Consider the following 17,908-nt stretch of genomic DNA (forward strand, 5'->3'; position numbering starts at 1 on the left):
ACACTGTTTAAAAAGAAATACATTCATTGTTTTACTTATATAACTGTATTCCCTCTGTACATCATCTTTACAATAAAGTTTGGTAAAAATGGTTGTTTTCATGCAGAAAAATGAATTGGTGTCTTATGTAATGCTCTGTATGAAAGTAACTCAAAATGGAATAAAGATTTAAATATAAGATCTGAAACTACAAGAAAACAGAGCTGGGGCTGGGAATTTGGCCTAGTGGTAGAGTGTTTGCCTAGCATGCATGAAGACCTGGTACCACATACATAGAAAAAGCCGGAAGTGGTGCTGTGGCTCAAGTGGCAGATGCTACCTTGAGGAAAAAGTTTAAGGACAGTGCTCAGACCCTGAGTTCAAGCCCAAGGACTGGCAGGAAAAAACAGGAAAAAAAAAAGAAGGAAAGAAAATAGAGCTGGGAAAAAACTGACATTGGTCTGTCAAAGATTTTTTGGATATGACTCCAAAATACAAAGCTACAATAAACAAATGGGACTTTTTTTCTGCCTGGGCTGCTTTTCAACTCCGATCCTCAGAACTCATAGGATTACAGGTGTAAGCCACCGACACCCAGGTCACGATTTCTTTTGGTCACTCAGGATCTACAGTACAGTGCAGAGATTGTATAGTAATTGTTACAAGTGTTAATACATTTAATTTTAAGTAGTTTTTGTTGGTTATTTCTGCTGGCCTTTGAACTTATGTTATTAAAGGTTAAAGTTTGTACCTTAAAAAAAACAAATGGGACTATAGCAAACTAAAAAACTGCACAGCAAAGGGCATGATTAACAAAACAAAGAGATGGGAGACAAAATATTTGCCAACCCAAAAGGACCCTGTTATTAACTATAGCCCAATTTTAAAAGATCTGATTAAAATAGAAAGTTTTTTGTGTACACTAACCAGGATATGATCCACTCGGTCTCTTTTCTTTCTTCCAAATTTCATCATTTTCTGCCAATCTGTTTTATGGTTCGGTTCCTTTTTAAGACTGAACAATTTGAGTACTTCAGTTGCAATGAAGTTCTGTTGAAAAAAGAAGAATGAATACACAAAGTTCCTAAGATTTACATGTCTACAATGCAATAAAAAGACTTATGCTAACAATAAAATATGTATATGCACATTAAAATTTGATGAAAGATCATAGAAATTTCATGCTCTTTGTTTAATGTAGCAATTTGTGGGGAAAAGCATCCAAAGTACTCAGATTATCTGATTTACTTACAGAATTTTTGTTTTTACACACACAAAAAGTAACGAATTTGAAAATGAAAACTACTTTAGAATTCTCTTTACTGAAGAATCACCATTGGCTAACTTTAAGCTGGCAAAACTACTAAAGAAAATATAAGTCTCTGCACCAGAAAAATCCCAATGAAATATTTGGGAACAATTTCATGTTATGTGAGAAATGTGTATTCCTTTGTCTGGGAGAATTTATTTTGAAGTGTCAATACTTGAACATGTTACATAAAAAAAAAAGAACAAAAATTTCAGAATGAGAAGCATTGTAATCTATCACCCTTAAAGAACTTTACAAAATACTACTTTCAATATTAAAATAATAGGCAGCATTTATTGTATGTTAAACTGATAAATGTAGTTTGAATACTGCTGGTATGGTAGCATTAAACTTATTTTTTATTCATTACTAATACAACTTGTTTTGTACTCAAAGGCACTTCCATTAAGAAAACAAAGTTCTTGGCCCAGTGCAGGTGGTTCCTTTAGACATAAGGAGGATCCGTTTGAGTCCAGTCCAGGGAAAGTTTGAGACCTCATCTCAACTAAAAGATGGGTGTAGTGATGTATGCCTGTCCTCCCAGCTACGTAAGAGGCTAAGATATCAGGAGGATAGTGGTTCCAGGTCCACCTAGGCCAAGAAAGTTTTTAAAGTCATGTCAACAGAAAACACTGGGTATGGTGGTCTGCACCAGTGGGAAGTATAAGACTGCAGTTCAGGGAGTCCTGGACAAAAGGTAATAACCTATCACAAAAATAACCATAGCAAAAAGAGTTGGATACATGGTTGAAGAAGTAGAGTACCTACTTGTGAGAACAAAGCCCTGAGTTCAAGTTCCAGTACCAACCTAAGCAAACAAACAATGAAACAAGACAAGACAACCAGTGTTCTCAGTGGGGAGAGACACATTTATGAATCAATTAACTAGGAAGATTTCAAACTACCAGTGTGCACTGACTCTACTACTCCTTACCTACAAAAGATACACGACGGCATCTAAGGACATGGAGGGGAGGGAGAAACAGAATATGCAAGTGTTTTCAAAATAAATTACTTCAAACCAGAGATTGGAACACTTTTTCTGTAGAGGATCAGATTGTAAGTATTTCAGGCTTTGTATGTCAACTGGTCATTGTCATAGCTATTTAATTCTACTTTGGAAGCAGGAAAGCAATCTCAGATAATGCATTAATAAGTGGGTGTGGCTGTGGCCTAATAAGACATCATAAAAATATGATGGATTGGATTTGGCCAATGGGCCACAGTTGGCCAATATCCAAGGCAAATATATATATTATATGTTATTTATGACAGAATAATTTTTTATGACTTTTGGAAATGTCATAAACTTTGCTTTCCAAGAATAGTCATGGGCCAAATGCAGTAGCTCATGCATCTCATTCCAGTTACTCAGGAGACAAAGACTGGAAGGATCAAGGTTCTAGTCAACTCAACAAGTAAGCTGGGCATGGTGGTGCAAGTACCTATAACACTAGCTACCAAAGAGGAGGATTCAGTCCCTAGCTAGATCTGAGAAAAATTAGAGACCTTATTTGGAAAATAACTAAAGCCACTTTGTTCAAGGCCTTGAATTCAAAACCTGACAGGACTGAAGGGAGGGGGAAGTAGGGAATAACTCTGGGTGCACCTAACAAGCTTAAAAGCTTGTTAGAAATGAAAATTTTCAAGTCGGGCACGGTGGCTCACGCCTGTAATCCTAGCTACCCAGGAGGCTGAGATCTAAGAATCACAGTTCAAAGCCATCTCAGTCACTAAAAACCTTGAGACTCATCTCCAATTAACCACTAGAAAACTGAAAGTGGCGCTATGGCTAGAGGGATAGTGAGTCTTGAGCTGAAGAGTTCAGGGACAGTGTCCCTGCCCGGAGTTCAAGACCCACCACCGACCCAAAACAAAAGAAATGAAAAATTTCCAGAGTTCAAGACCCACAACTGACCAAAACCAAAAGAAATGAAAAATTTCAGGCCCTACCCTAGACCTACGGAGTAAAAAGTTTAATTTTAACACAATCCCCATGAAATTCATATGCAAATAAAAGTCTGAGAAACTACTTCTTGGATGCCGGGGCCAACCGGCAGCAAACCAGGGTTCGCAGATTGGGGTTCCTGAAATAGGGGGCAAGGACTAGGAAGAAATAGAAGAGAGACAGACACACCGGGTCCGGGGATGTCCGCAGTCCAGGTAAAGACTGCTCGTTTATTTTTCACTCCGGCTTCTTCCCTCCCCCAGACCCAGGGAACCTCCAGGTGTTACATTCATATGGTAAATCTCAGGTCATTTACATAGAATAGGGCCAGAAAACAATAAGACAATAAAGCCATTGTCTGATGCAAGTCAAGGTACAGTTTGATTCCACTCTGGCTCCCAACACTTGGAGATAAAACTTATAGTTGGGTGTGGTGGTTCATGTACTCAGGAGGCAAGGCCAGAGGAGGAGAGCCCTATACTACATAGTAAGAGACTGTAAACAAACTTTTGGTGTATTTAGGAAATAAGACTTGAAAATTTTGCAATGCTTATAGTTTCTAGGCATTTCTTTTCAAAATCTTGACAAAATGTACATATTTTTATAAATATATAAAATATTCACATATATATGTACACATTTTATACATTCTTATGTATATGCATTTTGTGTACATATATGTATATTTTTATTAAATTTTTTTTGTTGGTCATGAGGCTTGACTTTAGTGCTGAGCACCATTCTTGAGCTCTTTTTGCTCAAAGTGAGCACTCTACCACTTTGAGCCACAGTTCCACTTCCAGTTTTCTGGTGGTTCACTGGAGATAAGACTAATAGATTTTCTTGTTCATGCTGGTTCTAAAATGCAATCCTCAGATTTCAGTCTCCTAAATAGCGAGGATTACAGGTGTGAGCCATCAGCTACCCGCTCTATATGTATTCTAAAGTAACATTACCAACCTGAAATTCCCTAAGTCAAAGATGGAAAGTAACACTATGTCCAGAGATGGCATGCTAAAAAAGACATGTAAGTGGCATGCTTTTATGTATATTTGTAGACTATAACATATGTCTCTGAGTTGAAACATAACAAAGCCTCATCTAAAGATCATTAAGCTGCAATAATTTATCTTTCATGTTTTTTTTTTTTTTTTTTTTTTTTCCAGTCCTGGGCTTGAGCTCAGGGCCTGACCACTGTCCTTGGACTTTCTCAAGGCTAGAGCTCTACCGCTTGAGCTGCAGCACCACTTCCTTTGGCTTTTTTTTTTTTTTTTTTTAAATCTATGTGGTACCGAGGAATCGAACCTAGGCCTTCATGCATGCTAGGCAAGCACTCTACTACTAGGCTAAACTCCCAGCCCCTATCTTTCACCTTTTTTTTTTTTTTGGTTGATCAGGGGGGCTTCAACTCAGGGCCTGGGTGCTGTTCCTGAGCTCTTCAGCTCAAGGCTAGTGCTCTACCACTTGAGCCACAGTGCCACTTCCAATTTATTATTTTTTTTATGTGCCAGCCCTGGGGCTTGAACTAAGGGACTGGCAAGGATTGCATCCATGAAGTAGAGCCACAGCTCTACATCCAGCTTTTTGTTAATTGGAGATATAAGTCTTATTCTGGTTGTCTTTGAACTGTGATACTCAGATCTCGTCTCCTGAATAGCTAGGATTACAGGTGTGAGCTACCACCTGGCTACCAAAAGTTATCTTGCTGAGTATTTTGTTATTTCCCTTAAATGCCATATATAGGCTATCTAGACATAAGTGTACATCAACTTAAGGCTTCGGAGTTCCCTTTCACCTCATCTCTCTATTACTCATGTAATCAATATCTCAAGTACATATTTACTGAATACCCAATATGGGACAGATTCTGAGACCATAAAGGTGAATAATACAGAAGAGTATTTGCTTTTATGACATTTTTAGACAGGTGTAAATAAGCACTGATGAAGATTTGCAGCTTACCTTGATTTCATCAAGGTTATTTGGATTTTTCACCCGTCGGAAGTAACTAGAGTTGATTCTACATGGCTTCATCCAGATAGGTTGATTCAAATTGGGATCCTCAGCAAATATTTCTTCAAAAATCTCTTTTGTTAAATCAAAAACAGCCTTAATAAAAAAAAAAACAATAAAATGGTTGAGAACCCAAACTTCAGAAAGTGGGCAGGCAGCTTTACCAAGTAAAATCATCCTTTTGTGTTACATACCTGTCTGTAGACCCTTTTACTAGTGCTTTCTATATCGAGACCTTTACTGGCACAGCCAAGCAATTTTGTAGGAATACTGATGCTATGAAGGTCGTGGCCTAATTCTTTCCATTTCCAAAGTTCTTCTGCTGCATTATGAACAAGAATTTCTACTTCCTCTGAAGTATGTGGGACTGCCAATAATGTCTCAGTTGGCTTTTGGGGTGCTCTTTTAGGTTCTGCCATGAAAGGTACAATTGTTTCTTCAGCTTTACTTTTCTGGATCCTGTGAGAAGAGCTCAAACCAAAATCTTCCTCAAACCAATCTTGATCATCTCCTAATGTGCTCAGGAACTCCCGGCTGATCTCAAGTTCAGCAAGTCTTTTAGCAAGCTCTTCCTGCCCACTGGCACCAAACACTGGGCTTTCCTGTAGAAATACAACCATGCAAATGGGGCAATAATCTTAATGATCTCACACTACGTTTTAAAGAAAAAGTACAAATAGTATTTATGTATTTACCTATAAATAAGCAAAATTAAAACATGGGTAATAACAAGAAAAATTTATCCTGTTCTCACTATTCTGCTTACCAGAATAGGCTTATCATTCAGTTTTTATAACATTTTTATTGCTTAGTTTGTTTTATCATTTTTCTGTATCATTCCATTTTAGAACTGTCTCTGGGAAACGAAAGCTCTCACCTTTGGTGGTTATCTGGCTCAAGTTACTCAAAATCATTACTTTGCTCAACTGTCTATGGGCAACCTAAATAAGTGGATGGTCTGAGGATATGTCATAGTGGATATACTTCAGTTTTATCAGAATCAACATCACAACTGGTAATCTCTATAGGGCAGCTATGACTGAGGAGATACATGAACAATTAATTTCACAGGCAAAAAAAGTACTAGTTTGAGGATCACTGGAAACTTCCAGAGAATGAATTTTTTTTAAAAAAATTTTATTGTCAGGGTAATGTATTGAGGGGTTAATTACATTTGCCAGGTAGGAGATGCATTACTTCTCACACACTGATACCCCTTTTCTCATGTTTTTGTCCCCATTTCCCACCCCCTCCTAATCATCTTGTTTTCCCCCCTTCCATTTCCTCTTTCAGATAAACAGAGAATAAATTTATTTTTCAGAAAATCTAGACAGGGATCAAATTTGTGAACAGCAGACAAGGGTGTCAACCAGTTGTTTACAAGGATGTTTCAGTTCCCATAAACTTGACAGTGTTTGTGACAACCTTACAGTGACTACTCATGACATAACAGAGGACAATTATACTTCAGACAGAAAAATAACTACAAGGCCTATAAAACCTAGCATAGTGATCTCATCTAACACACACACACACACACATACACGCACGCCCTACCTACCTATCAAGAGTTACAGAACTAAAACGTGAAGACAAGGTAAACAAAACAGACTTTGTTTTCTAGCTGAAATACTTACAGGTCTGGTACACATATCTGGAGAGGAAATCTCTTCTTTTTCATCTTCTAATTGAGACATTAAAAAGCAGCTTGGAATACCGGATGATTGACCCTCGAGATTTTGAGATGGGTCCTGGGGTAGTACTTTCTTTTGGGTTTTGTCAAGGAACTCCTGATTGCTAAATTGGATTTTCTCATTCCTAGTTTTCTTGATTTGTTGTAGGTGACTAACTGTGTCCTTCACAAAGACCTTTATTAAACAGTCTGTCAGTAAACTGACTGTTTCTGTTTGTGGCTTTGACTTCTTTTCCTCACTCAGAGATGACCTCAGTTGGGATTCTAGTTGTTCTTTTTCTCTTGTTAAAAGATCCAGAAGAGGGGTAGAAGGCTTTTCTAAAACTTCAGAATACAGATTTTCTTCCTTTTCTGTAAGTTGCTGTGGTTTTGTCAATTCTTCAGAAAAGGTATTGTCTAAAGTATCATCTTCTGCAGCAGTGGAAACCTTTTCTCTGGCACTAGAAACAAGGTCTTTGTTTTCCTTTGAAGAAATCAGTGAATCTGCTGAAGATTGCTTGTGAACATGGGCCTCGATGACTCCAGAAATGTCCGGCATCTTGTCAGATTCTATTTTAAGGCTTCTATCTCTGTCCACTAAAGCTTCTCCATCATACATAACAGATAGAGATTTCTCACAAAAATATTCAACTGCATCTTTTTCACTATCTTTTAGAATTTCGCTATATTTTTGTTCTTGATTATAAAACTGATATTGTTCTTCTGAATAAGAGTCTTCATCATCATTTATGTCTACATAGTCATCAAAGTTTTCTGCAATTCGAGATATTTTTTGAGGAGGAGCAAAAATACCATGCTTTTCTTTACACACAAAATATATAATGCCATCATATGTTCCATTGTTATTTCCTTCAGGTTTATCCAACTCTACCCCTGCCCAAAATCCTTTAGCAAAACTAGTCTCACCTTTGAATCGAAGAGTTCCTGGTTGAACATTGCCAATCAACACCCTATCACCAATGTGGAAATCAAGTAACTCATCTGCAACCTGAACTGCAGCCAAGGAAAGAGATGCAGTAACTCTCTGTTCATGTTCCACGTCACTGCGTTCCTTACTTTTCATCAGCTCAGTAGGAGACTTGAGTTCTAACAGCCTTTCAGAATGGACGCTGCTGTGAATGGAAAGGCTCTTCTCACTTAGGCACTCACTGATTTCCTCATCACTATCAAACCCAGTGCCTTTGCTTCTAGAGCTCCTCATTGACTCAGACTTATCTCTGCAAACCTGATAGTCTTTTCGAAGAGACAACAAAGTTGACACTTCAGGATTATCTTTATGTAATTCAGCTGAAGTTTCTTTCTTGAAAGAAGATACTTCAAAATCTTCAGAGTATGACAATACTTTAGGGGCAAAGAGATGTTCTGACAAGGATGAGTTCATTTCCTTTTCATTCTTTTGTTCATGAGTGTCTTTTCCTGACTGGTTGTCTTGACTATGATCCATATCTTTATCTGACTGTCTCTCTTTCAACATTTCCTCTTTCTTTTGAAGATTTTCAAGGGCTAATGTAACCAAGTCATTTGGACCATGTATAGAATCTAAGAGATCTTTTTTGGAAAGAATTTCAGAAGAGTCTTCTTGTTTCATATCAAGTTTTAGTAAGACATCAGATTTCCCAGAATGTTTAGAACAGGTATCTTCAATTTCACTCTTCTCCAATTTTGTATATTCTTCTTCAATTTCTGATTTTTGAGCAGATTCTTCAACTGTAGCATCTGACATACCAAGAATCCTATTAGGGCTACTTAATTCCTTGAGAAAAGGATGAGAAGGTACATTTTCTATAGAATCTCCAGATTCTGCCCGGGAACTCCTCGATGGTCTATGAATTAGATATGGACTCTGCAAATGTTCCTCTGTTAGACTGTCCAACTCAATCATTCTCTTTGCATATGAAGACAAAGACTTTTCTGATACTGATCTGTCAGAACCTGACAATGAAACATCAAAAAAAATGTTTTAATGTATCAAAAGTATTTAATCACAATCTTTCTATTCTAGGAGTCAAATTTAAATAAAGGCTATACCACAGCAAAAACTTTGATCAATAATTATGACTATTAGGTTACCATATATTAAGATTTGTCCTTTAAAGAAAATACATAGGCCGGGTGCAGTGGCTCATGCCTATAATCCTAGCTACTCAGGAGGCTGAGATCTGAGGATCTCAGTTCAAAGCCTGCCCAGGAACTAAAGAATTTGAGACTCTTATCTCCACTTAATCACTAGAAAACAGGAAGTGGGACTGTGGTTCAAGGAGTAGGGTGGTAGCCTTGAGCTAAAGAGCTCAGGGACAACGCCCAGGCCCAGGCCCAGGCCCAGCGGTAGAGGCCGCAGCCTTGAGCTGAAGAGCTCAAGGGCAGTACCCGGGATCCATGACCGACCAAAAAAAAAAAAAAATACACAGTACTGGTAAAAGTAGAACATTATAAAATTTAACCACTGGAGTAATTTCTTAAGTGTTGTCTTTATTTGTAAAGTGAAGAAAAATGGAGTTAAGTCTATGGTCCCATTGTTTTGTATGAACATTCATAAGTCATGGAAAAACAGAATTGCATGAAGGACTTTTACGTATATGCTTCAAACAGAAACCCAAGAGAGACGAAACAAATATTCTTGTATTCTTGTAAATGAGTAAATTTTTCAGGAGATTTCAACTAAGTTTTTGAGTGAAATAAGTAACACATTAACTAGCTACTTCTGCAAATCTAACACTTTTAAGAACTGAAACTGTAATGTAGGAAGCATAATACAATGCACTAGTAAGAATTAAGTTTTGAATTAAAATCTCTATATTTTCCATTGATGTTAAGTAGGCTTTTCTTGTGTTTCAGTTTTATTTGCTCACTGAATTACACCTTACATATAATCAGATACAAAAGCTGGCCAAGGAGGAATTAGAGATCGGATATACTCAGCCATTTATCTCCTACCTTCTTTTTTTTTATCAAAGATTTGGGACATTAAAAAATGAAAAAAGGAATTGGGTTGAGTACTATAACTGAGATGGGAAAAACTATTTGAGTCCAGGGGTTTGAGACCAAACCAAACAACGCAGTAAGACCCAACAAAGAAATAAATTAAAATAAATGTGATTTGAAATGTTAACTAAGAGGCTTATTTTTCAATTAAAAAGTTATAGAAGTAAAATTTTATAACTCTCATACAAATCTTTAAACTATGAAGATAGAACTTAATTTTTCCCAATTACATACCAACATGTTCAGCAACAGAAACTAAGGATCCTCTAGAACGTTCTGACTCTGTTAGGGATTTCCAATTTTTTACTGTTTCAGATCTGAAGTGAAAAAATTGAACAAAAATAAATATATTACTGACACTATAATAAATGGCAACAAAAAGGACATTTTTTTAGATAATTACATCTTTCTTCCATACCAAAGGAATTTAAACTGTTAGTAATTTCATCCGGTCTATTTCCAGCTTTCATCATTTTCTGTTCAGGGGATCACTAAATATAAGACCCTAAGAGCCTACCATAGAAAAACTGAAATCTGCCAGGCATGGTGGCTCACGCCTGTAATCCTAGCTACTCAGGAGGCTGCGATCTGAGGATTAAGGTTCAAAGCCATCCTAGGCACGAAAGTCTGTAAGACTCTTATCTTCAATTAACCACCAGAAAACCAGAAGTGGTGCTGTGGCTCAAAATGTTACAGCACTAAGGCCAGAGTTTGGCTTAGTGGTAGAATGCTTGCCTAGCATGCACGAAGACCCAGGTTTCGATTCCTTGGTACCACATACATAAAATAAAAAGCTGGAAGTGGTTCTGTGGCTCAAGGGTAGAGCTCTAGCCTTGAGAAAAGTCCAAGGACAGTGCTCAGATGCTGAGTTTAAGCCCATAACTGGCAAAAAAATAAAATAAAAATTTTAAAATGTTACAGCACTAGCCTTGAGCTGAAAAGCCCAGGGACAGTGCTCAGGCCAAGAGTTCAAGCTCCACAACCCCTTCCCTTCCCCCATAATGTTCCTAGATGTTTTATTTTTACTTATTTATTTTACTGTTGCTCATGGGGCTTAGACTCAGGGCCAGGATGCTGACCTTGAACAATTTGTGCTCAAGGCTAGTGCTCTACCATTTAAGCCACAACATCACTTCCCGCTTTTTCAGAGTGGCTTATTAGAGATGAGAGTCTCACGGACTTTTTCTAACTGGGCTGACTTTGAACCACAATCTTAAGATCTTAGCTTCCTGAGCAGCTAGGATTATAAGTGAGAGCCACTGGTACTTGCCTTGGATTTTCTTAGCTAATGAATACTGCCAAACTGTCTTTCAAAAGAATTACACCAACTTTTGATAATACTACTAGTAATGATGGAAAATATTTTCATTTGATACATGACTTTAAGATTAAAAGCATTTTTTAAATCTGTGCTTTACTATTAACGTACTTTGTATTTATCATACCCAAACACCTTTACTTGGTAAAAAAAAAAACTATAATGAATAATAATTTCTATAATTACAATTACTTAAAAGGCAAATTCTACTAAAAATCTTTATTCTTTCTCAAACAAGGAGTACAGTAAATTATCAGAAATTCCTACCTGTGTAGTGGAAGAGGCTTGATCTTAGGTTTATCAGAAACTGAAGAGAAAGTTTTAATTTGTGGTTTAGCTGTTGTTGATATTTCCAAATCTTGGCTAAGCTCAGCTTCAGTTTTCTTAATGAATTCATCATATGACTAGGTTTAGAAAAATCAGAGGTTAAGTTACTATACAACAATTTAAAAATTATTTTAAATAGTAATTAAAAATTTTAAATAAGCATAGTTATTAGTCATTGATGCCTGTAATCCTAGCTACTAAGGAGACTGAGAACTGAGTATCAAGGAATGAAACTAGCCAAGAGAAGAAGAGTCACTGAGACTCATCGCTAAGTAGCCACCAAAAAGACTGAAAATAGAGCTGTGGCTCAAGTAGTAGAGCTCTAGCTTTTAGGGGGAAAAAAAAAGCCCAGGGACAGCGTCCTGCCTCTGAGTTCAAGCCCCAAGACTGGTATAAACAACCAACCAGTAAAAATATACGATAAAAATTTCCCTCTTGGTATACCACTGAGGGCGCCAGCAATGAAAAAATGATGAAGTTAATACTTGTGAAACAGGGGCCAGGAGTGTGGCTAGTAGTAGAGTACTCACCTAGCATGCATGAAGACCTGAGTTCCATTCCTTAGTACCACATACACAGAAAAAGCCAGAAGTAGTACTGTGGCTCAAGTGGCAGAGCACTAGTCTTGAACAAAAAGTGCCCACAGACAGTGTCCAGGCCCTGAATTCATGCCCTAGGACTGGCCAAAAAATAAATTTAAAAATACATGTGAACCGGACGTGGTGGCTCATGCCTGTAATCCTAGCTACTCAGGAGGTTGAGATTTGAGAATCTATGTTCAAAGAGGTTCAAAGCCAGCCGGGCACTATAAAGCCTTGAGACTCTTATTTCCAATTAATCCTTAGAAAACAGGAAGTAGGGGGCCGGGAGTTTGGCCTAGTGGTTAAAGTGCTTGCCTAGTATGCATGAAGACCCGGGATCGATTCCTTGGTACCACATACATAGAAAAAAGCCGGAAGTGGTGCTGAGGCTCAAGTGGTAGAGCTCTGGCCTTGAGAAAGTCCAAGGACAGTGCTCAGGCCCTGAGCTCAAGCCCAGGACTGGCAAAAAAAAAAGAAAACAGGAAGTGGGGCTCAAGGGTAGGGTGGGAGCCTTGAGCTGAAGAGTTTAGGGACAAGACCAGGCCCATAGTTCAAGCCCATGACTCACAAAACAAAAAAACAAAACACTTGTGAAACAGTAACTCACTCCTTGCCACAATAGTACTTTAATTATATTCTTCTCTAAAGGGTACATTATTACTTTCATAGTATTTTAAAGAGGCTTAGTCATTTAGCTCTAGTTTCATTTATAGTATGTTTCTTAATAAGCTCCAAAAAGGGAAGGGGGTGGATGTTTAGAATATAACGATTGGGAGTTACCAAAAAAATGTTTAATGGTTAATGCTGATTCTATAAACAAAGCTTCACTAATCTATAAAAATAGTTGTAATTTATGAAAAATTAGCTTCACGATCTTTTTTTTTCATTTTCTGGGTTAGAAGTGATAGCTTCATAACTATTTGATATATAACTATCTGTTCCAAACTGTATATTCAGTATCTATGCATAATGCCTATCCTAAACTTGACTGCCAATAAGTATGAACATGGGAAGATAACTCTCAAATGCTGTGCCTAGCACTCACAAAGCCCTCGGTTTGACTCCTGAGTACTACATGCCCAGAAAAAGCTGGAGGTGGTGCCGTGGCTCAAGTGGTGGAGCACTAGCATATCACTAATTTAAAACTTAGACCAGCAATAAATAAATAAAAATTAAAACAATTAACAAATATTTTTGTCTGACTTTATTACCTGGTGTATTGTTTACACATTTGTTTGTTTATTTGAAATAGAGAAGGGGGGAAAACAAGACGATTGGGAGGGGGTGGGGGCAGGAAAACGGGGACAAAAACATGAGAAGGGGTATCAGTGTGACAAATGTAGATGTAACCCCTCTATATATTACCCGACAATAAAATTAAATTAAAAAAATTTTTAATACTGGAAACTGAACTCAGGGGCTCCCACTTATAGGCAAGTGCGTTATCACTTGAGCCATGTTCCTAGTCTGAAAAAAATCTCAATTTATTACTTTATTAACATTAAAACATTTTGGATTTCACATATTCATTAGTTTGATATTTAACTATTTTTGTCCTATGTCTAACCTCTAATTGCTTGAGCAGACTGGCTTCTTGGGCTTTTAGTCTTTCCTTTTGTCTTTTCTTCTGTTCTTTCTTCAGTTGGTCCACAACTGATTTTCTTTTCCGCAGCTCATCCTTCAGAGCTCTGATTCTACCTTCAATGTCACTTTGGTCAGATGTAGTTTCTAAAAGACAGAAATTTTTTTATGTAACTAAAGAATAAAGTGAACTCTATTAATATTTATTGATTAACACTCATAAAATGCAGTAAAAACAAAGACCACTTTAAAACTCTGGATTTACTACTTAGGTATGTGATCCAGAAAGTTTTCTCAGATTGGTTAAATAAAGTATGGAGCTGGGAGTTTAGCCTAATGGTGGAGTGCTTGCTTAGCATGCACTAAGACCCAGGTTTGATTCCTCAGTACCACATACACAGAAAAAAAGCCGGAAGTGGTACTGTGGCTCAAGTGGTGGAGATCTAGCCTTGAGAAACTCCAAGGACAGTGCTTAGGCTCTGAGTTCAAAGCCCAGGACGGGCAAATAATAATAATAATAATAATAATAATAATAATAATGTATATAAAAAACTGTGTGACATAGTGCTTGGAATTTAATAAAAGCTAAAATAAAATCAATTTATATATTTATGATAAATGAATAGAATGGATAAAGAAAACATGAAAAATATATACACAATAGAATATTACTTAGTCTAATACATATAAAAGGAAATCCTATCATTACCAATAGCATAGATAAGCCTAGAGGACATTAATGTTAAAAAAAATAAGCCAGGCACAGAAATAAACACAAGATCTCACATGTTAAATGTAGAAAGTCAGTCACAGAAGCAAAGAGTATAATGGTTGACTACTAGTGGTTAGAAGGGGGTTCAATTGGGGATTAGGGAAAAGATTCAAATGATACAGATTTTCAGTTAAGCAGGAAAAACCAGTTCAAGATATCTACTGTATATTCTATGGTGACTATATTTTGTAACAATGTAAGAGAAGATTATATGAGGTAATGTACAATGTTAAAGAAAAGTTAGTATCTACAATGTATAGATTTAAAAAATATATTATTGTACATGATATACAGACAATTCCTGCCAAATAAAATTACTTGCATACATTATTATTTTTTATTGTAATTAGTAAAAGGGTTACATGATATTTGCCAGATAGAAGGTGCATTAATTCACATACATTGATACCCTTTCATATTGCATACATTATTTTAAAACGATGGTTGTAATACTACCACAAAACAAATATTTTATTTTATTAATTCTTAAAAAACAAATATTTTATACAGCCATAGTTTAGTTTTGGGAGAAGCTGGTAAAGAATCCATTTGCTTTTAAAACTTGAGCTGTTACCTTGTTAGATGCTGTAGAAGAAGCAAGGCTCTGATGATTCATGCCTGTAAGCCTAGCTAATCAGGAGGCTGATGTCTGAGGATCATAGTTCAAAAGCTAGCCCTAGCAGCAAAATCTGTGTGATTCTTATGTCCAACTAACCAGCAAAAATACAGAAGTAGAGCTGTGGCTCAAGTGGTAGAGAATGAATCTTGAGCAAAAAAAAAAAAAACAGGCTAAGGGACAATATCCAGGTCTGGAGTTCAAGCCCTAGTACCAGCACTAAATAACAACAATAATAATAATACTGTTTACAACAGTCTAAACATCCAACACTTTTTAACATATTATATATAATTCATTATAGTATAGTTTGTAATTATGAAATGACTAGCCTTAGGAAAATACTTAAAATTATATCTGCTTTTACTCAAGGAATAAAGGAGAGCTATTAAATATAGATGTAAGAAAATTCCCATGATCTATTGTTCAAAAATAGAAACAAAGACCAAAAAAAACCCCCAAACAAAACACCAAACCACCACCACCACCACCAATAAAAAACAAACTTTCTTTCTTTCCTTCCTTCCTTCCTTCCTTCCTTCCTTCCTTCCTTCCTTCCTTCCTTCCTTTTGACAGTCCTGGCTTGAACTCAAGGCCTGAGCACAGTCCTTGGGCTTTCTAAAAGCTAGAGCTCTACTACTTGAGCCACAGCTCCACTCCTGGCTTTTCTATGTATGTGGTACGGAGGAACTGAATCCGGTCTTTGTGCATGCTAGGCAAGCACTCTACCAATAGGTCAAACTCCTGGCCCTCATCTTTTCTTTACTAAATGTCTACTTTGGAAATTATAACTGAGCTCAAAAAGGCAATATACTCAACAGGCTAAGTCAATATAACAATAGTCAATAAAATTAGTCTTTATAATTCTACATAAACCCAGAACTATCTCTCTAGATATGCTTCCCACGACAACAAATTTCTTTGAATCCTTTTATAGAAGGGGCTATCATTCTTATTTTAACTTTCTTTTTTTAAATTTTTTTTGTTGGTTGTAGGCTTGTACTTTGGACCTGCGTGTTGTCCCTGATCTCTTCAGCTCAATGCTAGCCCATCTACCACTTGAACCACAGCACCACTTCTGGTTTTCTGGTGGTTAATTGGAGATCAGAGTCTCACAGACTTTTGTGCCAGAGCTGGCTCTGAACCACAATCATCAAATCTCAGCCTCCTGTGTAGGTAGGATTACAGGTGTCAGTTATAGGCACCTGGCATTTTTTTTTTTTAATACAAGGCTTCTCAATGCAGCTCTGTATAACATGGAACTCTCTATGTAACTCTATGTAACCAGCCTTGAATTCAAGATCTTCTGTCTCTTTCTCCTGAGTGTTGAGATTACAGGAGTGTGCTACCACATCCAATGAAGCAGTTCATTCTTTCGTAACAGGTGCACACACACGCATGTGCACACAAACACACACCAGATAGAAAATGCTTCCTATCAGCTTTTTTTCTTTTGAATTTGTGCTATTTTACTTTTTTCTATTTTTCCTCGTAGTTACCATTAATTCAAACAACAAATATTCAATACACATCTACTTTTGCGCTGAAAGTTTCCCATGAGGCTTAAAAATGTTAATAAAATACAGAATCTCCTCTCCAGAAGTTTATACTCTAGCAGGAGAGATCTGGGCAGTCTGGTTATAAATTCTGTTAGGAACTATAAAGGTAGGCCTAAATGAAAAAACTAAATGAAACAAATGTTATGGAATAACTGTCCACTAATGAATGAAAACAAAACTCCGAAATGATCAATGAGAAACAAATAATCATATGGTTTAATCATGAGAAGAATAAAGCATATAAAAATGTAAAAAAGGTAAGAGCACATTAGTATATGTTAAGCCAAGTTTATTAAAGAAGAACTCAAATATAATACAGAGAAAAGAAACTCCTCTTCATAGACTTACCTGACTGTGTCATAGACAATGACTCATCTGACCAACTGTAAGAGTGCTGATGGGACTTCGCAGTCAGACGATGTTGTCCTCCAGTCCTCTGACTTCCCTTGCTGGAGTCCTGCTTTGACACAGATGCGAAGCTTTTGGGAGGTGACTGCTCAAACAGAAAATCACCAAGTGGGAATTATTTTGTGATATACTTGTGAAATTAGATTTCAAAATTGAGATTCTACAGCTGGAGCTGGGGCTGAATTCAGAGACTGAGTATTTGCTTCTATGAACAAGGTACGGAGTTGAATCTCAAATACGCTATCTTCACTAAAATATTAGCTAATTAAAAGTTTTAGCAGGCGCTGGTGGCTCACACCAAAGTTGTAACTACTCAGGAGATCAAAGGACTGCAGTCTGAATGTATTTTTTAAACAGGTTTTTTATTCCTAAGAAAGCTTTAGAATGTAAGCATATGTTAACTTACATGTTTACTAGGAGAGGTAGAAGATTCTAATTCCTGTGAACAAACCATTTCTTCAGTAGGTACACTACGGTCTGGGCTCCCTGGCTGCTCCTGCACCGTAGCATCAGATGGTATGTACAGAACAGCAGGGCTGCCTAATTCTTCTGGAATACTGCTTTCACTGTTTAGATGAGAATAGGAAGGTCGTAGTGATTCCTCTTCACTTACTATTTCTGTAAAGAATAGGTTAAAAACAAATAAAAATTATTATCTCATTTGTTTTCAGCATACAATCACTAGCTCTATTTACATACTTATCATGTCACCTACCTTTCACTATAAAGTTTTAAGCATTTTGGCTGACACCAACTGAAAAATTTTTTAGCATTCTGCCACTTGAGCTCCCTCCCACCAGTCCTGAGAGAAGTTAGTTACCA

At 36.9% G+C, this 17,908-nt stretch overlaps 1 protein-coding gene across 5 annotated transcripts in view; it reads right to left on the bottom strand.

The window, feature by feature from the left end:
- The window catches only part of Cep350 (centrosomal protein 350), a 127,955-nt gene that overhangs the window by 9,001 nt on the left and 101,046 nt on the right, over positions 1-17,908 (bottom strand). For all 5 annotated transcript variants that reach the window (XM_090340320.1, XM_090340321.1, XM_090340319.1 and 2 more), the window contains 9 exons: positions 17,493-17,704; positions 17,027-17,171; positions 13,718-13,878; positions 11,510-11,646; positions 10,159-10,241; positions 6,887-8,874; positions 5,444-5,851; positions 5,199-5,345; positions 907-1,029 (listed from right to left, as the gene is read on the bottom strand). In XM_090340320.1, coding sequence (XP_090196446.1) covers positions 907-1,029; positions 5,199-5,345; positions 5,444-5,851; positions 6,887-8,874; positions 10,159-10,241; positions 11,510-11,646; positions 13,718-13,878; positions 17,027-17,171; positions 17,493-17,704 — 3,404 coding nt within the window. The remainder of the gene's footprint in view (positions 1-906; positions 1,030-5,198; positions 5,346-5,443; positions 5,852-6,886; positions 8,875-10,158; positions 10,242-11,509; positions 11,647-13,717; positions 13,879-17,026; positions 17,172-17,492; positions 17,705-17,908) is intronic.

This window comes from Megascapheus bottae, chromosome 10, assembly GCF_031878675.1.
Source record: "Megascapheus bottae isolate mThoBot1 chromosome 10, mThoBot2.hap1, whole genome shotgun sequence".
Classification (NCBI taxonomy): Eukaryota; Metazoa; Chordata; class Mammalia; order Rodentia; family Geomyidae; genus Megascapheus; species Megascapheus bottae.